At 41.5% G+C, this 26768-nt stretch overlaps 1 protein-coding gene across 1 annotated transcript in view; it reads right to left on the reverse strand.

The window, feature by feature from the left end:
• Positions 1-20099: 20099 nt before the first annotated feature.
• Positions 20100-26768, reverse strand: part of gba2 (glucosidase, beta (bile acid) 2) — a 68173-nt gene continuing 61504 nt past the window's right edge. Inside the window, exon 17 of the mRNA XM_072572188.1 lies at positions 20100-21321. Coding sequence (XP_072428289.1) covers positions 21139-21321 — 183 coding nt within the window. The 3' untranslated portion in view covers positions 20100-21138. The remainder of the gene's footprint in view (positions 21322-26768) is intronic.

The following is a 26768-nucleotide window of genomic DNA, read 5'->3' on the forward strand; positions in this document are numbered from 1 at the left end:
AAGATTCTTGCACTTTGTGTCTCTCACTGTGTCTCACACCTGCACACACACACCATGGGTGCTGGGGAAAAAAATAAGCACTACCGCAGTTAGGCGGTACTGTGGGAAGAAAAAATATATAAATTCACTGACTGAGCTTGTTAACCTGGTCCAATCAAGGAGCCCTGGCTGGCAGATCTAAACAGGAGTATCAGAAGTTCTGTTCATTCTGACAGCTGGCTTAGAAGAAGCTGGACCAATATGAATACAGGGTGACAGGGTGATGGGATACCAGCCCCTGTGGAGATATTTCAGTGGTGATGAAAGAAAGGAATATGCTGAAGAAATTCACTCACAACAGTCGTCATTAAGTTGGGATAAGCATCATGCTGTTATTTGGGAAGCTTGACTTGCTCGATCTTGTGTTCAAAGACTTGGCCCAGTATGGAGAAATAATGCTCTTTTTTTCTGGGCAAATGGCATTGGGACCGATAAAAAGCAATGAGTGATTCTCCTGATAGCTAGTGGACCCCTAGCTTTTTCATTTTTTTAGGAGCTTAACATTTCCTGAGGCACCAGCTACTAAAGTGTTTCAAGAATCTTGATCAGATGGGCCAATGGACTGAGGAGGTGCTTTGGAGTTTAATTTAGATAAATATGAGGTGCTTCATTTTGAAAAGGCATAACCTTCTAAAAGAGTGTAGAGGAAGCAGGGATCAAACAGGGCTTCAGAGGGTTACAAGGTAGCCAAGAAGGAACTGAAGAAAGGTCTTAGGAGATCTTGAAGGGGGCATGACAAAGCTTTCGTAGGTAGGATTAAGGAAAGCCCTAAGGCATTCTACACTTTTGTGAGGAAAAAGAGGATGGCCAGAGTCAGGGTAGAGCCGATCAGGGATAGTGGAGGGAACTTGTGCTTGGAGTCAGAGGAGGCAAGTGAGGTCCTTAATGAATACTTTGCTTCAGTATTCCCTACTGAGAGGGACCTTGTGGAGCAGTAGATGTGCGTGGAGTTTAGCAAGATGTTTGATAAGATTCCTCATGGTAGGCTCATTCAGAAAATAAAGAGGCCTGGAATACAGGGAAATTTGGCTGTCTGGATACGGAATTAGCTAGCCCATAGAAGACAGTGGGTAGTGGTAGATGGCAAGTATTCAGCCTGGAGCTCGGTGATTAGTGGTGTTCCACACGGATCTATTCTGGGACCTCTGCTCTTTATGATTTTTCTAAATGATTTGGATGAGGAAGTGGAGGGATGGTTTGTAAGTTGGCAATGACATGAATATTGATGGAGTGGGGGATAGCGTGGAGGGCTGTTGTTGGTTGCAACGGGACTTGTCAGGATGCAGAACTGGGCTGATAGGTGGCAGATGGAGTTCAACCTGGAAAAGTGTAAAGTGATTCAGTTTTGAAGGTCAAATTTGAATGCAGAATACAGGCTTAAATGCAGGATTCTTTGCAGTGTGGAGGAACAGAGGGATCTTCAGGTTCATGTGAGAAAGTTTATAGCCTTAAATGTTGTCCTTCAATATTTAGACTAAAATGTAATGTTGAATTATATAACACATTTGCTGCATATTAGAAAATGGTATGGCAGGGAGGATAAGATAATTAAGAACATCTGTGAATCTGTATGAACAAGACACCGAGTGATAACCTTCATGGCTGTTCCTTTGTAAAATTAATAAACAATGTTTAATTCTGACTTCGGAATGAAACTCGATGTCAAATTAACTTCTCTCCCGAATTATTGTCCTTTGCTATTATCTATCTAGTTCAGAAAATGCAGTGCTTTCATTAACTTTTGTGTTTGTGATAGTAACGCCTTTGTAAACCTGTGTATAAAAATAGTCTGTTTTTGATAGTATGACAAAGTAGCCTGCCAGGGCTCTTGAAGAGCTGATGTTCTACTCTCCTGGATTATTAGAATCCAGTTAGCCTGGCTTATAGATATCAGTGTTATGTTGCAACAGTGATGCTATTAGTAAATGAAGGGAGTGGTTAAAATTAAACTAAACAGTCTGCAAGAGTTGTTCTATTCCAGACAACCAAAGAGTACAATCTCCGGGACGAACTATGAGAGAGGCTTACAGGTCTGAGTCCACAAGGGATTCCTTGAGCCGTCTCAAATCAGTACTTTAACACACATCTATAGATCCCTCAAAGTTGCCATCCAAGTAGATCGGGTTGTTAAGAAGGCATATTGTGTGTTGGCTTTCATTAGGAGGGGATTGAGTTTAAGACCTGCAAGGTTATACTGCAGCTATGTAGAGCCTTGGTTAGACCACACTTGGAATAGTGAGTTCAGTTCTGCTCACCTCATTGTAGGAAGTATGTGGAAGCTTTATAGAGAGTGCAGAGGAGATTTACCTGGATACTGTCTGGACTGGAGGGCATGTATTATGAAGAAAGATTGAGGGAGCTAAGGCTTTTCTCATTAGAGCGAACAAGGGTGAGAGGTGACTTGATAGTGGTGTGCAAGATGATGAGAGGCATAGATAGAGTGAATAGTCACAGACTTTTTCCTAGGGCAGAAATGGCTGTCACAAGGGGGCATAATTTTATGGTGTTTGGAGGAAAGCTTAGGGGAGATGTCAGAGGTAACTTCCTTACACAGAGAGTGGTGTGAGAGTGGAATGCACTGCAAGCGGTGGTAAACAGAGTCAGATCCATTAGAGACATTTTGGCAACTCTTGGATAGCCACATGGATGATAGTAAAATAAAGGGTTTGTAGGTTAGTTTGATCTTGGAGTAGAATAAAAGGTCAACACAACATCAAAGGCTGAAGCGCCTGTACTATGCTATACTGTTCTATGTACTAAAAGCTGAGCCGGGAGAACTGGTCACTTCCCTTTCATTGTACAATTTGTTTTAAAACTTGAAAACCTTTTTCTGAGGCAGTATCTGTTACCTATAATCAAATTGGCCCTAAAGCCCTTCAAACCTAGACCTTTCAGAATCATTGCCTTTAAGACTTCTCTGAAAAAAAGCCAAAAACAGCATAGCCTTGTTAAAGGATGAGCATTGTCACACCTCCATCTTAAAAAAATGAACCATCAATATTCAAAGATGACTTAATTTTAAAACTTCTTAATCTTACACTGTTAATACTCTACAACAGACATATACATTATATTGACAATAATCCTGTAAACATGCACTACTTCATTGTCTTTCAGTCTGTTTTACTCCTGCCACCGAATGCCTCCGTTTCTCATCCAAGTCTCGACAATGGATCAGCAATCATGTTTTCTCGTCCTGCCACCTGCACAATTTTCAAACTGAGTGGCTGTAACAACAAGCTCCATCTAACCAGTCTGGAAGTTTTGTCCTTAAATGTTTACACAAACTTCAGTGGGCTATGGTCAGTGTCTCAGATACATCACTGGTAACATAAATATTGAAATGTTGTTACACCAATACTAAGCTCAAAGTCTCCTTCCCAACTGTTGAATATCCCTGCTGATGAATGTTCAAATTCCTGGAGAAATATCTTTCTATCTTCTTGTTGTCTTCCTGCAAGAACACAGCATCAACACCCACATCACTTGCATCGGTAGCCACCTTGAATGCCTTTTCGTAATTAACTTTGGCTAATATTGGGGCAGTGGTTAACACAGCTTTCAGGTTATCAAATGCCTTTGACAGTCCACTGTCCACTGCAACCTTTTGCTTTGTCTTTAGCAATTCAGTGAGCAGAGCAGCCACACTGCTAAAATTTAGTACGAATTTTCAATAAAATCCACTCAATCCCAGGAATCGTAGTACTGCTCTTTTTGTTGATGGAATGGAAAACTCCCCAATTCCTTTTGTTTTGCATTCCGTGGGGACATTTGTCCATGTCCAATAACCTGGCCCAGGAAGGTGTCGTGGGCTTTGACAAATTCACTTTTAGCTAGGTTTATCTCCAAGCCTATTTCCCAAAATCAATCAAACAATTTTTATAAATGTTGCAAATGTTCCTTCCATGTGTGCCTAAAAATCACCAGATCATCTATATAAATGACAAAATTTGATAATCCAGAAATGACTTTATTGGCTCATCTCTGAAATGTGGCTGGCGCGTTTTTCATACCAAATGGCATGACTTTAGAGCAAGTCCAACTTATAAATATAAGTTGCTTGTCCCACCATTTCAACACAATCTTCCAAATATGGAACTAGATATACATCAGTTTTTGTAACTGCATTGACTTTGTGTTGATCCACACATAATTGTTGGGTGCCATCTGGTTTTGGCATCATTACTATGGGGGAGCTCCAGTCATTGTAACTCACTTTGATAATAGCATATTGGAGCATGTGTTCAATCTCTTTTAGAGGGTTATGCCTATAAGCATGTTGCTTGATCAGAACAGTATCTCCTATATCTACATCATGCATAATTAGGTTAGTACTTTCCACCTTATTTCCACATATCTCCCCATGTGATTGTAATACTTCTTTCAGGTCATTTTGATTTTCCTCTGGAAGGTAACTCAATAATTTATCCCTATTTTTGATAACTTGTTCATTGTCCAATTTAGTTTGAGGAATATCCAACTCAGAATCTTGTGAACTTGGTTTTTCCCTCTGTGTTGTAATCAATAACACAGTCTCATTTGGCTTTCTTTCCCTATGAAAATACTTTTAAAATATAACACCGTACAGGCCCTTTGACCCTCAATGTTGTGCCAACTTTTTATCCTAATCTGATATCAGACTAACCTACCATAAGACCATAAGACCATAAGACATAGGAGTGGAAGTAAGGCCATTCGGCCCATCGAGTCCACTCCGCCATTCAATCATGGCTGATGCGCATTTCAGCTCCACTTGCCAGCGTTCTCCCCGTAGCCCTTAATTCCTCTAGACAACAAGAACCTATCAATCTCGGCCTTGAAGACATTTAGCGTCCCGGCTTCTACTGCACTCCGTGGCAATGAATTCCACAGGCCCACCACTCTCTGGCTGAAGAAATGTCTCCACATTTCCGTTCTGAAATGACCTCCTCTAATTCTAAGGCTGTGTCCACGGGTCCTAGTCTCCTCGCCTAACAGAAACAATTTTCTAGCATCCACCTTTTCAAAGCCATGTATTATTTTGTACGTCTCTATTAGATCTCCCCTTAATCTTCTAAACTCCAACGAATACAATCCCAGTATCCTCAGCCGTTCCTCATATGCTAGACCTGTCATTCCAGGGATCATCCGTGTGAATCTCCGCTGGACACGTTCCAGTGCCAGTATGTCCTTCCTGAGGTGTGGGGACCAAAACTGGACACAGTACTCCAAATGGGGCCTAACCAGAGCTTTATAAAGTCTTAGTAGTACATCTCTGCTTTTATATTCCAACCCTCTTGAGATAAGAGACAACATTGCATTCGCTTTCTTAATCACAGACTCAACCTGCATGTTTACCTTTCGAGAATCCTCGACTAGCACTCCCAGATCCCTTTGTGCTTTGGCTTTATTAAGTTTCTCACCATTTAGAAAGTAGTCCCTGCTTTTATTCTTTTTGCCAAAGTGCAAGACCTCGCACTTGCTCACGTTAAATTCCATCAGCCATTTCCTGGACCACTCTCCCAACCTGTCTAGATCCTTCTGTAGCCTCCCCACTTCCTCAGTACTACCTGCCTGTCCACCTAACTTCGTATCATCGGCAAACTTCGCTAGAATGCCCCCGGTTCCCTCATCCAAATCATTAATATATAATGCGAACAGCTGTACATATCCTTCATTGTACTATCTTCCATGTGCCTATCAAAAAGTTGGTTAAATGTCCCTAGCTCTATTACCACACTGGCAGTACATTCCACGCACCCACCACTCTCTGGCATCTGATATCACCCCTGAACTTTCCTCCAATCACCTTAAAGTTATGCCTCCTCATGATAGCCATTTTTGCCCTGGGAAAAGGTCACTGGCTATCCACTCTATCTATGCCTCTCATTATCTTGTACGCCTCCGTCAAATCACCTCTCAGCATACTTCACTCCAATAAGAAAAGCCCTAGCTTCCTCAACCTTTCTCTAAGACATGCACTCCAGTCCAAGCAGAATCCTGGTTAAACCCCTCTGCACCCTCTCTAAAACTTCCATATCCTTCCTATAATGAAGTGACCAGAACTGAACACAATATTCCAAGTGTGGTCTAAACAGGGCTCTATATAGCTGCAGCATAACCTTGCAGGTCTTAGTCTCAATCCCCCTCCTAATGAACCCAACACACCATACGCCTTCTTAACAAACCAATCAACTTTGATGGCAACGTTGAGGGATCTATGGATATGGACCCTAAGATCTCTCTGTTCCTCCACACTGCCAAGAATTCTGTATTCTGCATTCAAATTCGACCTTCCAAATTCATTCTTTTGCAGGTTGAACTCCATCTGTCACGTATCAGTCCAGGTCTGCATCCATTGCAACCTACAACAGCCCTTCACACTATCCACCACACTACCAATCTTTGCGTCATTGCCAACTTACTAACCCACCCTTTCACTTCCTCATTCAAATCATTTATAAAAATCACAAAGAACAGAGGACTCAGAACAGATCCCTGTGGAACACCAGGTGTCACCAAGCTCCAGGCTGAATATTTTCCATTTACCACCACCCTCTGTCTTCCATGGGTCAGCCAATTCTGTAAGCAGACAGCCAAATTTCCCTGTATCCCAGGCTTCCTATCTTTCTGAATGACTTTACCATGGGGAACTATATCAAATGCCTTGCTAGAATCCATGTACACTACATCCACTGCTCTACCTTTACCAATGTGTTTTGTCACATCCTCAAAGAATTCAATCAGGCTTGTGGGGCATGACCTGCCCTTCACAAAGCTATGCTGACTATCTCTAATCAAATTATGGTTTCCCAAGTAATCATAAATCCTGTCAGTCAGAATCCTCTCCAATACTTTACTCACCAGAGAAGTGGCTCCACCAACACATTTATAAATTCCTTATAGAATTCACTTGGGAATCAATCTGGCTCTTGTGCTTTGCCACCCTGGAGGTGCCTTATTGCTTCCTGCATTTCCTGTACGGTTATAGGTGCATTCAATAGGGAAGCCTATTCCGTGTTTATACTGGGGAGGTCCAGATTCTCAAAAAAGGACTGCATTCTCTCTGCATCGTGTTTGCCTCCCTCTGATCAACATATCGCTTCAAAGTATTCCCTAAATCTAACATTAATCTTCTTCAACTCACAGGTAATCATACCAGTCTTCTCCCTAACAGACGTAATAGACTGTGAAGCTTTTTTCCTCCTAGCCAAATATGCCAGATATCAACCTGGCTTGTCTCCAAATTCAAACAGTCTTTGTTTAGCAAAGGAGACCTTTTTTTTAGCCACTTGTGTGTGCAATGAGTTGAAAGCCACCCAGAGGGCTGTGACCCGCTGCAACTTGACCAGAGACGGCCTATTATAATATGTTTCCTCAGCTATCTGCAGCCGGGCCTCTGGCATCCGTTGTTGCTCCTCCCTCTGCCTCCTTCTAGTTGCAAAATATGAAGTGATCAGGCCTCGTAAATATGCCTTGGTGGCCTCCCACAGTATTGCCGGATTACTGGCCATACCGGAGTTGATATCCCAGAAGGCCCTGAACTCTCTTCTGATATAGTCAATAAATTTGCTATCCCTTAACAGAAATGGTCCTGCACCAGTGCCGCACATCCATTCCACTACCCTTGATTTTATATCTAAATACACTGGCGCATGATCCGAGACAGCTGTATTCCCAATTTTGCATGCCAATGTTCTGTCCAAACCATCAGTTGGCATAAACAACATGTCAATTCGCGCATGGCACTTGTGTGGATTGGAGTAGAACATAAAGTCTCTTCCATTAGGGTGGAGATGCCTCCACACATCCACTAGTCCCAACTCTTCACACATGTCCACCAACTGCTTAGATTGCACGGGCTACCTGCTGGGCCCCTTGGCACCCTGTCAACTTCAGAATCTATCAAGCAATTAAAATCCCCTGCTATGATCATGCAGTGCACCCAAGATTCATTAATTTAGCCACTGCTTCAATTAGAAATTTAAGAGGGTGTGCTGGGGGACAATACACATTCAAGATGCCATACTCTTCCCCATGTATGAGGGCTTTAAGAATAATTATCCGTCCACGTTTGTCCTTAATCTGCTCTGTCACCTGAAAAGGAAGGTTCCTTCTTACCAATATAGCCACTCCTCTACTCTTAGAGCTGAAGAAGGAGAAGAATACCCTGTCATATCCCCCTGCCTCCTTATCAGTTAGATGCGTCTCTTGCAGTAGGGCAATGTCCACCCTTTCCTCCCTTTTATATTCCAGGTGCACCATCTGAACAAATCACTAGCCATGGTCATCCAGGGCAGCCCGTGGTTTCCCAAAAGGAGGAAGGTTATCTGAAGTTTGATGAGCTAAAAAGACATTAACTCTATGAAGTCTAAAAACTGCTACAACTAAAAAACTAATCACTGCTTTTAACTGAAAAAAACACGCAAATAACCCCCAATTCATTAGAGACCTTTCCCCTTGCCCATAGGACACATTCCTCCGAATCCTTGCTATCATCCTACCTCCCTCTAGCTGAGGCCGTGCCCTAGCCCCACGCAGTTCACAAATGAGGAAAATCTGTTACTTACATTCTGAGAGTTAACAATGGATACCCATTCCACCCCCTGCCCTTATCCACAGATATAGCCATCCCCAATACAAAATCAAAAGGACAGCAGTATTTTTAAAAAGCCCGAGATAATTCTAACCGACCGAGATATAAAATAATGCCAGTTTTACAACAAGGCTCTACGTATAAAGCCAATAACCACAAAGAAAAAAAGGGGGGGGGGGGGGGGGGAGAGAGGTGAGAAAAGGGGCAATAAAAAAAAAACATACCACTGTCTGCAACGATGTCCCCTCCCCTCCCACCCCGACACCAAGTCCTTCAATTCACAAAATAATTCACAAAGTCCTTCGCCTTTTCTGTGGAGTCAGAGTTATATACCGCTCCCCCATAGGCGAACCGCAGCATGGCCGGGTACCTCAAGGAATATTGAATGTTCAGGTCCATTACTTCTTTCTTGACTTCATCAAATGCCCTTCTCTTCTTAATTAGGGCTCCTGAAAAATCCTGAAAAAAACATTATCTTTGAGCCTTTGTACATTAAATCCTGTGAATGTCTTCCCAGTCTTCTTGCTATTTCAACTATTAACTGTTTTTCTTTATAATACAGGAGCTGCACTAGGATCATGCATAGGTGCAGGTCTGAACCGGACCTGCGCATTGCGATCCGGTGGGCCCACTCCACGCTCACCAGGCCTGACACCGACTCCAGCCCCAGGAATTTCGGAAGTCACCTCTCCAGAAAGCTGACCAGGTCCTCGCCTTCCTCGCGTTCCGGAAGACCCATGACCCTCTAAGTGTTTTCTCCTATTTTTGTTCTCTAGGTCGTCGACTGGTCTTCCAGTGTTCGGATCCTTCCTCCCAAGACTTCTGCCATGGTCTCTGATGCCGCAGTCCTCTCTTCCATTGACTCCATTCTTCGGTCCAGTAGTTTGATTTCCTGCTCGTGTTTATTTCGTATGGCAGACAGTGGTTCTACTGCTGCCTCAACCAATAAATGCTGCTGTCCTGTTAAACCCAAAGGGGCCACGACAGGAGTTTGAGCACTGGCTGCAGGCACCCCCGGATGCAGTGGGGGAGTGCTTTGTCTGTTGTGCTCCTTTAGGCCCCTTTCCTTAATTCGATATCATCCTGGCTTTAAAGCTGTCACACATAATTTCAACAGCTCCAGATGATAGGTAAGTTTAAATTAATACTTTTTTGTCCAGGGAGTGGTTGGTAAGGGGAGTGGTAAAAGTGCACCTTGCTCAGGGGTATGGCACAGAGCCCAGCACAGCAGACCGCCGCCATCTTGGAACTCTCCACATCCTCTTTCTTAACATCAATCTATTCAAACATTTCTGTTTCAAGCTGTCCTGAGAAACATCTGGCTCCCTCTCAGTAGTGAATACTGAAGCAAAGTATTTATTAAGGACCTCCCCTAACTTCTCCGACTCCAGGCGCAAGTTCCCTCCACTATTCCTGATGAACCCTACCCTCACTCTGGCCATCCTCTTGTTCCTCACATAAGTGTACAATGCGTTAGAGTTTTCCTTAATCCTACCTGTGAAAGCTTTGTCATGTTCACTTCTAGCTCTCCATAGTCCATTCTTCAGTTCCTTTCTGGCTACCTCATAACCTATCTGACACTTGCTTCCTCAAAAATTGTAAGCTCCCTTCTTCTTCTTGACTAGATGTTCTGCATTCCTTGTCACCCAAGGTTCTCTCAACCTACTATCCCTTTCTCAAGTCAGTCGGACAAACCTGTCCAGCACTATCAGCAAGTGCTTCTGAAATGACCTCCACATTTCTGTCATGCATTTCCCTGAGAATATCTATTCCCAATTTAGGCAACCAAGTTCCTGCCAATAGCATTGTAATTTCCCCTCTCCCATTCATTGCCAAACATCAAATCCAAAATGGCCTCCTCTCTCGTCAGCCTGTCAGGGACCCTTCTTGGACACACCTGACAAAAACTGCTCCAACCAAACTATTTGAACTAAAGAGCTCCCAATCACTATTAGGGAAGTTAAAGTCACCCATGACAACAACCCTGTTACTTCTGCATCTTTCCAGAATCTGCCTTCCAATCTGCTCCTCCATGTCTCTGTTGCTATTGGGTGGGGTTCTGTAGAAAACTCCCAATAAAGTGACTGTACCTTTCCTGTTTCTGACTTCTCTCATAATGACTCTGCAGACAAACCCTCCTTGACAACCTCCTTTTCTGTAGCTGTGATACTATCCCTGATTAGCAATGCACTCCAATACCTCTTTTACCTGCCCCACTATTCCTTTTGAAACATTTACACCCTGGAACATCCAAAAACCATTCTTACCCTTGTGTGATATCCAAGTCTCCAAAATGGCCACAACATCATAGTTCCAAGTACTGATCCATCCTCTATTTCTGTCACCCTTATTCCTGATGCTTCTTGCATTAAAATAGACACACTTCAACCCATCATACTGACTGCACCTTTGCCCTATCAAGTGTCTATCCCTCCTCACTGACTCTCTGCATACTGTATCTGGCTGTTCAGTACCTACTCCATCATTTGATCCGTAGTTCTAGTTCCCATCCCTCTGCCAATCCAGTTTAAACCCTCCCAAAGAGTTCTAGCAAACCGCCTGCCCAGGATATTGGTACCTGTCCAGTTAAGGTGCAACCCATTCTTCTTGTACAGGTCCCACCTTTCCCAGAAGGTATCCCATTGATCCACATATCTGAAGCTCTCCCTCTTACACCAGTCCTGCAGCCATATGTTCATTTGCACTCAATCTCTATTCCTGGCCTCATTAGCATGTGGCACCAGTGGCAATCCTGAGATTACTACTCCTGCCTTCTAGCTTCCTTCTTATCTCCCTATATTCTCTTTTCCAGTCCTCTTCCCTTTCCCTACATATGTGATGGTATCGATGTGGTCCACAACTTTTGGCTGCTCTCCCTCCCTATAAGAATCCTGTAGACTCGATCAGAGACATACCTCACCCAGGCACCGGGGAGGCAACATCCATTCAGGAGTCTCTTTGCAACCACAGAATTTCCTGTCTGTTCCTCTCATGACTGAATCTCCTATCACTATTGTTGTCCTATTTCTCCCCCTTCCCGTTTGAACCACAGAGCCAGGTTCAGTGCCAGAAGCCTGGCTGCTGTGGCTTTCCCCTGGTAGGTCATCTCCCCCAGTAATATCCAAAACGGTATACTTATTATTGAGTGGAACGGCCACAGGGGGTCCATGTATTGTCTGCCTGTTCCCTTTCCCTCTCTTGTTGATCACCCAGCTATCTTTATCCTGTAACTTACATGTGACTACCTCCCTATAACTCCTTTCTTTCACCCCCTCAGCATCCCAAATGATCTGAAGTTAGTCCAGCTCCAGTTCCCTAATGCGGTCTGTGAGGAGCTGGAGTTGGGTGCACTTCTCGCAGGCGAAGTCAGGAGAATCACCAGTGGCAACCCTTACCTCCCACATCCAGCAAGCGGCGCATGCAACTGCCCTAGCTTCCATCCCCTCTGCTCTAAATTGCCAAGAAAGATTGAATAAATGAAAACAAAAGCCTTACCTTACCAACTGTCCACACATGTGGAGGTTGTTTAAGAAGCTCTTACTGATACTGCTGGACAGGTCTGTTTTTTTAGTTAGAGGAGGAGGAGGGAATAATTCAGTTCATGTGCCCAGCATACTCCGTGTCCGCGTTCACTCGTGTTGAGCCTTCGCTCCATCTATTCATGAGGTAAGTTTTTAAGAGGGAAATTTACCTTCCCAGCAGCCCCCTGGTTTGTGCTCTCACCACTCCCGCTGCTGCAAATGGAGACCATTGATTCATGAGGTATGTCTTTTAGAGAGAAATTTACCTTTTGGGTATATTCACATGACACACTGTGAGACTTCTTTCTGTCTGGAGTCTTTATCAGATAGTTCATCTCACTCAATTTCCTTTCAACTTGATGAGCCCACTAAATAGTGCTTTTAAAGGTTCAACCATCATTGGAAGTAACACTAATACCTTATTCCCAATAACAAAATTGCAAGTTTGTGATTTCTTGTGAGTTCCTGTTTCATTCAAATGGACTGAATTTGGTCAATTCATTTGGTGCATCTCTAATGGTAAAAAGTGAAAACAGAATCTCCTTATCTAGAAAGTCTTGACTATAAGTCCTCAACATGGTCTTTAATGTCTGATGGCACCTTTCTAGTGCTCCCTGCGATTCTGAATGATATGCAGTAGATTTGAATTATTTTATTCCTAAACTGTCCGTAACTTCCTGGAATAATTTTGATATGAGGTTTGACCCTTGATCTGATTGTATTTCTGTGTGTAGTCCATATCTAGTGAAAAATGTGAGTAATCCTCTACAATTCTTTTGGCTGTGCTATTGCATAATGGAATGGCCTCTAGAAATCTAGTGAACACATTCATTGTTGTTAACAAATACTGATTCCCACTTTTTGTTTTAGATAGGGATCCTACCCAATCAATTAAGACTCTTGTAAAAGATTCTTCAAATGCAGGAATAGGTATTAATGGTGCGGGTTTTATTACTGCCTGTGGTTTTCCAATTATCTGGCATATATGACATGTCTGGCAAAATTCAACTATATCCTTATACTTTCCAGGCCAGTAAAACTGTTTCTGAATTTTAGCTTATGTTTTTCTCACTCCCAAATGACCTCCTAGTGGTAATTTGTGCACTACCCATAACATCCCCTTTCTCTAACCTACTGGCAATAAGATTTTATGAATTTCTGCCCATTTCTCATCTGCCTGAATATGTGATGGTCTCTATTTCCTCATTAAGACATCATTTTTAAGATAATAGTATTCAGGGACACATTGGGAGTTTTTTTTTGTGTATACCTTATGATACAACTGCTTTACATGTCCATCTTTCTGCTGTAACTCAGTCAATTTATCTTAGCTAAAGATGTCTGCTGTGCCATCTATCTGCTCATGGCTCATCTCAACCATTTGATCAAACAGTGTCTCTGCTAATTCCACTTCAGCCTTCTTATCTACTCCTTGATCTCCCCTGTTTCAACTGGTGACTTTGTGACCTCATTACCACACATTCCGGAAAAATCCCAGCATGTGTCCTGCAATAGTTCAGTTGCCTGAGTTTCCATTGGCTTTTTAACTCCAGTAGGCAGCATTCCTACCGGTGATCAAGCTATATTGTTAGCAAGGAAACATTGTATTCCCAGAGCTGAGAGTCTGTCCAGTACTCCTACCATGATTTTTCCACTTTTCACTGGATACTCTAAACACACTCTACATAATTGACTGCTTCTTGTCTCACCGTGAATTCCCCTCTCAAGCTCCTTTTTTCTAATGAAAATAAACCGAACCTACTCAACCTTTCTTCATAGCTAGCACCTTCCATACCAGGCAACATCCTCGTAAACCTTCTCTGCACCCTGTCCAAAGCGTCCACATCTTTTTAGTAATGTGGCGACCAAAACTGTACACAGTATTCTAAATGCAGCCGAACCAATGTCTTGTACAATGTTAACATGACTTGCCAGCTCTTATACTCAATATCCCATCCAATGAAGGCAAGCATTCTATATGCCTTCTTGACCACTCTATCGACCTTTAGGGTACAATGGACCTGCACTCCCAGATCTCTCTGCCCATCAATTTTTCCCAAGGCTCTTCCGTTCATTGTATAATTCCGCCTAGAATTAGTCTTACCTAAATGCATCACCTCACATTTGTCTGGACTGAAATCATTTGCTACTTTTCCGCCCAACTCTCCAGTCTATCTATATCCTCCTGTATTCTGACAGTCCCTTATGCTTTCTGCTACTCTGCTAATCTTCGTGTTCATCTGCAAACTTGCTGATCATACCAACAGTGCCCTCTTCCAGATCATTTATGTATATTACAAACAACAGTGGCCCCAACACTGACCCCTGTGGAACACCACTGGTCACCTTTCTCCATTTCGAGAAACTCCCTTCAACTACTACTCTGTCTCCTGTTGCTCAACCAGTTCTTTATCCACCTAGCTAGAACACCCCACACGCCATATGACTTCACTTTCTCCATTAGCCTACCATGGAAAACCTGATCAAACGCCTTACTAAAGTCCATGTATATGACATCAACAGCCCTTCCTTCATCTATCAACTTGGTCACTACCTCGAAGACCTCTATTAAGTTGGTAAGGCACGATCTCCCCCACACAAAACCATGTTGCCTATCACTGATAAGCCCATTCTTTTCTAAATATAAATAGGTCCTATCCCTCAATACATTCTCCGGCAACTTTTCCACCACCGACGTCAGGCCCACTGGTCGGTAGTTACCTGGAATATCCCTACTACCCTTCTTGTATTTTAGTGTAACAGCCCTAATTTTGGATTCTCTCCACATCTACCCAGTTCAAGCCATTCATCAGTTTTACCAAAAATTCTCTTGGATTATGTTTAAACGAAAAGAAATTCTCAATTTGTTCAATCGTCTCCAATAACTCTAAGCTACTTAGGACCATTCCTTATCAATCATGTATGCTATTGCTCCTGCATTATATGGAAACTGGAAACATGCCACTAAATGGTGCCTGGTCAAGGTTCTAGAAAAGTTTAATATGCCTTCACTACTCTTACATGAGATAAACCAATATTGTAAAAGCAATATAACAAAAATGCTTGCAAACATTTCTTTACATATCTTTAGATTCTGTTGTACTTCTACTTCAGTCTTTCATTTCAAAATCATAGATTTTTCCAATACTTCTGCCAAAATGCAACACATTTATGTAAAAGTTGATTTGCTTGTTGACTGTCCAATCAGCAATTTTCTGGGTTTTTATTTTATCTTTTCACTCATATTAGCTATAACCCAGATTCTGATATCTAGAAAAATTGAGCTTCTTATTCACAAGTGTGAATACTTAATGTAAGTAATAAATAACAATGATCCCATCATTGATCCTCATGGAATGTCACTTTTTAAACTTTCCTCCAAAATGAATAAATATCCGTGACAAAAAAGGCAAAAGTAAATTATAATAAACAGTGGACATACTCAGGTTGAGTACAATCTATGGAAAAATAAACTTCAGACCAAAGCCTTTTCATCAAAACCAATGGCCTGAAATTCTTAACTATTTGTTTTCCATACCTGCAGCCTGACCAGTGTACCCTCAGCATCTGTAATACTTACTGTTGAAATAATTGACGTTTATGAAGGTGTTGATTCAACCTGGAATATGGCACCTAAATTTTCCTACACTTAAGAAATGTCAACAATTTGGAGATTGTGCAGTGGAAATTTACTAGAATGGCACCAGGGATGCAAGACTCAGTCCCCTTTCCCCATCCCCATGAATCTGGTAGATTCTCCTATTCCTCAGATGCTGCCTAACCTGCTGTGCTTTTCCAGTGCCAGTTTTCACCTCTGATCTCTTCCTAACCAGTAACGCAACTCCACCTCTTATTTCCTTCTGTCTCAGCTACTTGTTAGTTAAGCTACCAATCCTGTCCCTCTTTCAACGATGTCTCTGTGAAAGCAACATCATAACTGCATGCATTAATCCAGACTCTTAAGTTCATCTGTTTTACCTATTTCTTGCGTTGAAGCAAATACAGTCCAAGCCTCAAGTTCTGCTGAACTCAGCAACCTCTCACTGACTGCTCTTCCTCTTAGCTACATTTGCCTTAAACTCAAGGTCTTCTCCAATCTCTCTATTTACTGACTTGCTGTTCTGGTTCAGACCCCGTCTGGACTAGTTTAAACCCTTCCAGGTGGCTTTATCAAACCTCCCTGCCAGGATATCGGTGATGTTCTAGTTTAGGGCCAATCTGTCCTTCATGTACCAGTCTCACCTTCCTTGGAAGCCTCCCTGTTACACCAGTCACATATTCAATTGTACTCTGTCTCTGTTCCTACCCTGAGAAGCACATAGCATGGGGAGTAATCCTGCGATTACTACCTCAGAGGTCCTACTTCTTAGTTTACTACCCAATTCCCTGAATTGCTATTGCAGGTCGTGTCACTCTTCCTATCTATGTCATTTGTGCCAATATGGACAATGACGTCTGTCTGTTTACCCTCCCATTTCCAGATGCCCTGTGCTCACTCACACATCCATGATTCTGGCATTAGGGAAGCAACATACCATCGTGGAGTCTCTCTGCAGCCACAGAATCACCTATGCACCCGACCATCGATTCTCCAATTATTACTGCTGTTGCTACATTTCTCACATCTTCCAGAATTCAGTCCAGAATCAATATTTCTAAACTGCTCCAAGATCAATCTCAAAAAAAGGAATTTTGACTGTGATAAAACTTATAGCAGTGGCTGAGTGGTTAGCACTGCTGCCTCACAGTAGCAGGGGTCCGGATTCAATTCCAACCTTGGGAGATGGTGTGGAGTTTGCAAATTCCAGTATATCCTGGTTTCCTCCAGGTGCTCTGGTTTTCTCCCATAATCCAAAGATGTGCAGGTTAGGTGGATTGGCTATGCTAAATTGCCGATAGTGTCTAGGGATGTGCAGGTTAGGTGGGTTAGCCATGGGAAATGCAAGGTTACAGGATGCAGTTCAAAGGATCTGTGGAAACCTGATGGCCTGCTTCCACACGAAGAATTCTAGGTGGAGGTGTCAGAGTCTTTTTGCTGGCATGCTCTCCTGCCAATCCCTTCTGGTAGATTAATTTATCCTGTTACCTTTTAATTTAGTTTCATCATCAGCCATAGTCTTGCTTACCAGGGTTAGTCACTTAAGGTTATTTGGCCCACTTTGTTATTAAATGGCAGTTTTCTAAAAATAATAATCAAAGAATAATGTTCTCATAGCAAAGTTTCAGCAGTGATACAAAGTAGGGTAAACAAATGCACCCCAATAATAAGGCGTGTATGAAACTGATTTGCTACTGACTTTTGGGAACAATAGTAAATGCTGTGGAGCCACTTTTATTCAAGATTCTATATATCAACAAAGTAAAACCAGGAAAATAGATCAAATGACGGCTGCATTTCTGTTAAAAATACAAAAATAAAAGAGATTCTCAGAATATTTTACTTGATTTCTTTGTAGCATATGTATATTAAAAATTATTTACAATTTAAGCAAAAAAGGTGCAAACTTACATTTACAAATATCAATTAATGTTCTCCTAAAGCATGAATCACTGTTTTACTGATTGTTATATTTAGCATGCAATCGGAATTCATTACGTAATAACTACGAGACTATAAAACATGCAGACCATTGCAATTAACATCTGTATGTAATGATATTCAACAAAACATGCATTTTGTTACCCCCAATAAAGCACTGTGGATAGTAATAAACAATATACATGCCCTAGATGCTGATTGCCACCATTCTATGTAATAGTTGAATAATTAAAAATAAATATTTGAGCATAAAAATCTAAAGTTAAAAGAAGAATCACATTAACCTATCAAAGGTTCAGGTTTAATCCAGGCACAATTTAAACTATACTTCTGAACCATCAGATGAACAGCAATCGTAGAAGCATTCATTAGGCTGACAGCAGCACTGCTTTGTGAAGGATGGGGTAAAAGGCAAAAAGATAAATAAGGAGAAACATTACATCCACGAGCTGTTTCTAGAGTGAACTCATTTCAGACAGCTATTAGTATAATTACCTCATCCACTTCCGATGTCTATTAAATAGTCTTAATTAAATCACAGAGGAACAACTTAATCTGGCCTCTGCTTCATTTTACTGTACAGCTTTTGGGGAAAAAAATTGTCAAGTTTTTTTTTATAAAGTATACTAATTAGAATTGTTTTTGCTGCAAACTGACCTGTAACATAGTTCTAAGTTTGTGAAGCAATGAGAAGTCCAAGTCATAAAGAAACTATGTTAGAAGTCACATGATACCCGGTTATAGCCGAACAGGCTTATTTGGGATCATAATCTTTCGGAGTGCTGCTCCTTAATAAGGTGAAGATATTGACGACTTTACCTGAAGGAGCGCACTTCAAAAGCTTGTGATTTCAAATAAACCTGTTGGATTATAACCTGGTGTTGTGTGACTTCTGAATGTCCTACCCAATCCCACATTGACATCTTCACATCAGAAAGAAGCAAATTCCCAGTGTATAGAAGGTGATCCAGATTCACAGACATTAAAGTTTTATTTTTAATTTTTTTTCTGGCTTGCTATCCCCTCCAAAAGGTTCTTTGAAATCTAGAACTGTCCCCAAAACCTGTCAAGGCCAAGACGTTTAAAAAATTCAAAATGCTAATTGATAAATTTATATTGGGAAAGAGTATGAAAATAAATGGAACTGTACAAGGACTATAAATGGAATTACAGATCAAGCCTCATTGAACTGAATTGTCAAGCAGACAGGAGAACTGAATGACAACTCATTGCCATGTTGTTTTGCATTATTCTGTACAGTTGTATATTTTGTTCTCCAAAAATAACACTGGTCAAAATGTTTATCATTGAAATTAGGAACTTTTAAAATAAGTTGCTCTCGACTTAATTATTTTTAAAATGCACTAGGTTCTACAATTGAAGTATGAGCACAATAGACTGTCTTACTTTCACTCTGTTTTTAATTCTCAAATCTTCAAGTCAGTCATATCAGCAGAGACCAAATGATCCACACATTAGAGTATGGGAGATAAAACTTAACTTCAGCAAAAAATTGAAATAGATAGTATACAGTATACTAACAACCCCCCTTCCCACCCTGAAGTGGAACTTAAACTCTAGATCTTCAAAGCAGTCTTCAATTTGGTCTTTCAACTTGCTGCATATAAGAATTCGACTGTGCTACCAAGCTTGTTCATTACTGTGAGGCATACCTCAAGGTGATTACAACATTAATGATTTTCTTTCTTGTGAACCACCTACACTTGGTTCTTGTTGGTGGAGGTTATATTAAAAAAAAGCCAACAGCACAACATCAAACACTGACAAGAAATCCAACAAGAAGTGTAGATAAGTTAGAAAGGGGAACATAGAAAATTGCCATTTAGAATATGTTCAGAATAATAAAAGTGAATCAACATTTGGATAGGTTTGAGTTTGTTTTGTGTACTAGATTTAGAAAACAAGTCCAAGAAATGATCAAAACAAAAATAAATGTTTGTAAAACAGAGCAAGTTTTAGTGAAACCTCGATGGCTTTAAATATCAATGTATTACGAACTTGGTTTTCAGAGATAATGCTAAAACTAACATTGAAAATTCAGGGCATTAACCGAACATTCTTTCTATTGGTTGGCTGTATACTTTCAATATTTCTTTACTTCTAATCTTCAGAATTTGGTTTTCCGTATACAATATAGACCTTTGAAGATATATATTTTACTGCAGGGTTGATGTTAGATAGTTAGCCTACAGCATTTTTACCCCACATTCTACATTTCCTTTCTCCTCAAAATGGCCATTACTTTGCACTAAAAAAGTGATTAGTTACATCTGTAATTTAGCTTAATTCACACTGAAAATAAAGTTGCAAACAATTGTAATACACAGTTGGGCACTCATTCAAAATGATATATTTGTAGTGTACTCAAATAAATAGAAAAAAGTGACTAAAATAAATTCATATATACACACACAAAAATGTACAATTTATTATTTCATGCATAGTAACCCGACCACGTTTGGTGTCAAAAATCTGTTACATACCCAAATGAGGGTAGTTTAAAAACAAAAGATTAACACACAGTACTGCCTTGTTTAAAACTCTTCAGTTCAAAAGTAAGTTTAACCAAAAAAAATTGAAATGTCTGAGAAACATTTCAAATCAACATTTTCACAACTGTTTTGTAAAATTGCATTGATTTTCTAAATGATTGTTACTGATTGTATATACAAAGTGCAAATATACAACTTAGTGATCATTCATATTCATCACAAACATTTCAATTTAGACTATGCCTTTGACTTCATAAAGCAAATCCTTCAGGAACTAAAATATAACATCTGGAATGAAGATATTTGGAAAGTTGTTTAATGATTGAACTATCTGAGCCAGAAATCATGAGTACTTCATAGTTTGAAATAAATCCAAGTGAAGTATTATCTTGACATTCTACAGCACCAGTGACCATATGCCTAAAAAAGGTTTCAATGTTTTGCTGTCAACTTTCAAAAACAGGAATGTGCTCTTTTTGTCTTCAAAAAAAAAAAAATGGCAAGGCTGCTTGAAAGGTTTAGGTTCAGCCTTGTATTGCATAATGAATATCATAAATTTAAGATGCTCACGTAGATCTGAAAACGTAATATATCAATTTTTGTTATTACTATTAATTTGCTGTTGAACTGTTTCAATCCAGTGCACATTTTTCAGGGCTTTAATATAAATTAAAGTTATAACGAAGTGTGCTTGATTAAATTTTTTAGGACATCATTTGACATGAATGAAAAACAATTGATCTTGCATCTTCTCTTTAATGAGGAATATTTTTATAATTATTTTGCACACTTTGCATATTACTGTAATATAATGAAGTAGTGGTATATTTGGAAAATAGTCAAAGCTCTAATTGATGCTAGGGTTTGGAGGTGCATTACTGACTAAAGAAAGTAAATGACAAATCTGAAGCTCACTCATCATTTACAAATATGAATGTCAGACAAGTCAAGTTACTCATGCATTTTGTCCAGTGCTAGCTGCATACTCCAAATGCTCAGAGGTCTCATATATGCCAATGAACGATAAATGTTCTTTTTGCAATAGGCTTCAGGTGTCTGAAAAGCCATGCCAAGTTGTTCCCATACTGTCCTGTATGTACCTTCTGCAGTCTTGAAACCTTCAGTGACAAGTCCCTGTGAATCCCCAGAGGAAAACAATTAATTTTTAAATGAATCTTAAGTTAAACTATATTTCAAAAATATGTTATAATGCAAACTAACGACTCATAACCACTGCATAGGAATAAGCATGCAGGCAGAGGAGGAGGAAGATAGATTTTGGGGAGCACATGTAAGGGTGGGTGTAAAATTGAGAAAGAGGTCAGGCAGAATTTTTGCAAGTCGATAGCCTGAATTTAAAAGTATAGGTCCCTACTACAGTCATTAGGTAGCGCTGATGTATAGCAACTATGATAGATGTGATTCCAACCCTACAGATCTAGTTTTTTTGATAATTATCCTCTCCCTTTTCACCACCTTTGATCGTGTTCTCTGCACATTCATCCACTAATTTATCATTGCACATGCCACCCCAATAATTCTTCATTCCGGTATAGATCTTCCCAGATGAGATCAATCATTAATTCCTTACTTTTAAAGCAAATAAAGTTGTGGTAGGTGACGTGCAGTTTGGAAGTCAGTTCTGTAGAGCTTTGAAGTGGAGGTTTGAGTTTTCACAGTGATTTGTAGGTGCTTTGATAACAACAGATGATTGAGGCACCAGCACTAATTAGACAAAACCTAACATTTAGTTTAATGGGCAATTGCTGGAAAATAATGAGTATTGTTCAAGCATAGTTGGCAGGATTATCCACACTGAAAAATGTGTTGCTGGAAAAGCACAGCAGGTCAGGCAGCATCCAAGGAACAGGAGAATCGACATTTCGGGCATAAGCCGTTCTTCTGAAATCTGAAGGGCTTATGCCGGAAACGTCGATTCTCTTGTTCCTTGGATGCTGCCTGACCTGCAGCATTTTTCCAGCAATACATTTTTCAGCTCTGATCTCCAGCATCTGCAGTCCTCACTTTCTCCCAGGATTATCCACACCCCCTGGCTATAGAAGTCTGGAAACCACAAAATTTTTGATTTGTTTGTATGTATGTGCATTTACATTTGTACACACACACACACACACACACACACACACACACACTTTTGTCCTTGGTTTGCTATTCCAAGTAGACATACAAGCCAGAAAACATTTAATGACAGAGAAACAGTTGATATCTCAAGTCAATCTGAAATACTGAATTGGTATCTCTCTCTCTCTCTCTACAGATGCTGCCATGCTTAAGTATTTTTAGCATATTCCCCTTAGATTAGATTACTTAGTGTGGAACCAGGCCCTTCGGCCCAACAAGTCTACACCGACCCGCCGAAGCACAACCCACCTAGACCCAATCCCCTACATTTACCCCTTCACCTAACACCACAGGCAATTTAGCATGGCCAATTCACCTAACCTGCACATTTTTGGACTGTGGGAGGAAACCGGAGCACTCGGAGGAAACCCACGCAGACACGGGGAGAATGTGCAAACTCCACACAGTCAGTCACCTGAGGCAGGCATTGAACCTGGGTCTCTGGCGCTGTGAGGCAGCAGTGCTAACCACTGTGCCACCGTGCCACCCACGCTTACTTCAGAATCATAGTAATTTGTTTTTTCCAAAAGTTAAGAAAGAGGTCAACAAACAGCATTTAATTCTTTCATTCATGGGAAGTGGGCATTGCTGACTAGACCAGCACTTATTGCCTATTCGTATCCAAAATCTTTTGGAGAAAGTGGTGGTGAGCTGCTTTCTTAAACTGCTTCACTCCTTTGAGTGTAGGGACATTCAGGCTTTTGACCTCTCAGCAGTGGAGGGGCAGTGATATATTTCAAAGCTTAGAGCTAGAGGAACGTGCAGGTAGTGGTGTTCCCATGCATCTATTAACCTTGTATTTCTCAGGGAGACAAAAAAACTGCAGATGTTGGAATCAGAGTTGGATAAGCAGGAGGCTGGAAGAACACAGCAAGCCAGGCAGCATCAGGAGGTGGAGAAGTCAATGTTTCGGGTGTAACCCATCTTCATGACTGGGGGTACATGTAATGAAGCTGCAGATAAATGGGGAGTGTGGGATGGCTTTTGGTGGGGAGGTGGGCAGTGGGGTGAGGTGAGGTGAAGTGAATGGGAGGAATGGGAAGAATGAATCCAATTGGTGGCTGGAAGGAAGGGTTGATCTGAGGAATGGAAGAGAGGGGAAGGGGCTGGGAAATGAGGTTATTTGAAATTCCCCTTCCCACATGACCATCCTCTGCCTCCTCCATTGCCACAGCGAATCAGACTGCAAATTGGAGGTTCAACACTGCATACAGTCATACCTACAGCCCAGAAGACTCAACATGGGGTTCTCCAATTTGAAATAACCTTCCTTTCCATCCTCCAATTCCCTTCCCAGCCCTTCCTACTTCCTTCCATTCCTCTGATCAACCCTTCCTTCCAGCTACCAACTGCATCCATTCTTCTCATCGACCAACCAGGTTGTACCCTCAGTGTTCATTTATATCTACCTCACCACCCTGCGCCCCCGACCCAAACCCACCCCGCAGCTCTTTACATGCACTTTCCCTTACACCCATCCCGCATCCTGAAGGGTTACCTCCTGATGCTGCCTGGCAAGCATTGGGAAATAGCAGGCAAGTTACTCGCTGCAAAATTCCCAGCCTCTGACCTTCTCTTGTAGCCACAGTATCTATACGTTGACTGGTTCAGTTTAAATTCTGGTCAATGGGAACCCCCCGTCCCCCCCAGTTACTGCATTAGTCATGACTGCTTCAGTGTCCAAGGTGTTAAATGTTGTGCAATCATAAGTAAACATTCCCACTTGTGCCCTTAAGATGGAGGAAAGATCATTGATGAAGCAGCTGGAAATGTTGAGCATATGTCACTATTCTCAAGGAGCTCAGACAGTGATTCCTGGAGTTGAGATGCTTGACCAACACCAACTATCTACTTCAACAGCAGAAAACTTTCCCTTTAATTTCCATTTCCTTCGGTTTTGCTTTGGCTCCGTAGTGTCATACTTTGTTAATGTGCCCTCAATTTCACACCACCTCTAGAGTTCAGCTCTTTGGTCTATATTTGCACCAAGGTTGTCATGCGGTCAGGAGCTGAGTGGCTCTGTCAGAACTGAAACTAAGCATTAGTAAGCAGATTATTGTTAAGCAGTTATGTCTTCCATCACTTTGCTAATAGAGAGAGGTAACCTCATAGAAGAGCAATTGACTGGCTTGGATTGATCCTGTTTTCTTTGCACAGGATACACCTGGACAATTTTCCACATTTTCAAACAGACGTTGGAGTTTTAGCAGTGCTGGAAATACTTGGCGAGAGGCTGAGCTTATTCTGGAGCACAAGTCATCAATGTTATTGCTGTAAAGTTGTGAGGTCTAATAGCCTTTGCAGTATCCAGTGTTTACAGAAATTTCTCAATATTCCTCAATATCATTAACAAATCAAGGTGGTTGAAGTTTGCACCTGTGTTGCTGGGACCTGAGGAGGTGATCGAGATAAAACAGCACTAGGTAGTCCTGGCTAAAGATAGATGCAAACGTTTCAGCTGTGTCTTTTGCAGGGATGTGGTGAACTACCCCATTAAAATCAAGGATGGTGATATTTTGGAGCCTCCAATTCCTGATAGTGGTTTAGTTGTTCATCACAATTTATAAACAGATGTCTCAGGACTGCAAATCTGATCACTTACCCTGGTCTATTGGGTGTTGCTGTTGTTTGGCATGCAAGCAGTCCTGTGTCGAAACTTCACCAGGTTGACATCTCAGGTTAGCATGCTCTCCGACATGCCTCATAGAACCAGTGTTGATCTCCAGATTTCATGGCAAAAGGTAAAGGGAGATGTGCAACGAGGTTACAGACTGGTTTTGTACACTACCAGTATGGTTGATAGCACTGAGCTTAAATGGATGCCCAGATTTGAGTTGCTAGATCTGTTTGAAATCTACCCCATTTCACACAATGGTAGTGTCACACAACAATAATCGGTTTCCTTAATGTGAAGACGGAACTTTGTCTCCATAAGGAATGCATGCAAATCACTCCCACTGATTTTATGATGGGCTGATGATGGAAAGATAAAGTAGATTTTTCGCTCTTGTTGATCCCCTTATCACTTGCCATGAATCAAGTCCAACAGCTATGTCCTTTAGAACTCAGCCAGCCTGGTCATTAACTTTGCCACTGAAACACTAAACTCTCCCACCCAAGATACTTTCTGCACCCTTGCATATGGTAATCAGAAGGTTTCCTTCCCCTATGTTTGACTTGATGTTATGAGACTTCAGAGAATCCAGAGTCAAATGCTGAAGAATCTCAGGGCAACTCCTTGCTGACTGTATACTACAGTGATGCTGGTAGGTCAGAATATACCTGTACTATGGGAGTCATATTCTGAGGATCTTTGGTGAATTTCTGCAGTGCATCTTGTAGGTCAAGCTGCAACGGAGCATTGGTGGAGGAGGGAGTGTATGCGTGTGGTGCCAAATCATGCAGGTTACTTTGTCCAGGATGATGCCAAACTTGAATGTTGTTGGAAATGCACTCATCCAAGCAAGTGGGGAGTACTCAATCACATCCTGACTTTGTGCTTTGTAGATGATCGACAGGCTTTGGGGAGTCAGGTGTTGATCGCCACAGTATTCCTAGCCTCGAACCTGCTCTTGTAGCCACTGTGTTTACGTGGCAGATAAGACTGAGTTTCTCATCAATGGTACCCCCCCCCCCCCCCCACCTCCAAAGATGTTAATAGTGAGGGAATTCAGTGATGGTAACACCACTGAATTTCAAGGGGCAGTGGTTAAATGGTCTCTTATTGGTGATAGTCATAGCTCGGCGTTTGTGGTGTGAATGTTACTTGCCACTTGTTAGCCCAAGCCCGAATACTGTACAGTTCTCGTTGCATTTGGACATGGACTGCTTCAGTATCTGAGGAGTCACAAAAGGTGCTGAGCATCGTGCAGTCAAACATCCTACTTCTGACCTTAATGATGGAGGGAAGCAGCTGATGGCCTAGGACACTGCACTGAGGAACTCCTGCAGAGATGTCTTGAAGCGGAGATGACTGACGTCCAACAACCATAGCCATGCCAGGTATGACTCTAATCAGTGGAGAGTCTGCTCCCCGATACCCATTGATTTTAGTTTTCTTAGGACTCCTTGATGTCAAGGGCTGTCACTCTTACCTCTGGAATTCAGCTCTTTTCTCTATGATTGAACCAAGGCTATAATAAGGTTAGGAGCAGAGTGGCTTTGATGAAACCCAAATTGGGCATCACCAAGCAGGTGCTGTTTGATAGCACTGTTGACGATATGTTCCATCACTTTACTGATGATCAAGAGTAGATTGATAGGGGCAGTAATTGGCTGGGTTGGATTTGACTTGCTTTTTATGTACAGGTCATACCTGGGCAATTTTCCACATTGCCAGATAAATGCCAGTGTTTCAACTGCACGGGAACAACTTGGCTAGGGGAGCTGCAAGTTCCGGAGAACAAGTCTTCAGTACTATTGCAAGAATGTTGACAGGA

This window comes from Chiloscyllium punctatum, chromosome 1, assembly GCF_047496795.1.
Source record: "Chiloscyllium punctatum isolate Juve2018m chromosome 1, sChiPun1.3, whole genome shotgun sequence".
Classification (NCBI taxonomy): Eukaryota; Metazoa; Chordata; class Chondrichthyes; order Orectolobiformes; family Hemiscylliidae; genus Chiloscyllium; species Chiloscyllium punctatum.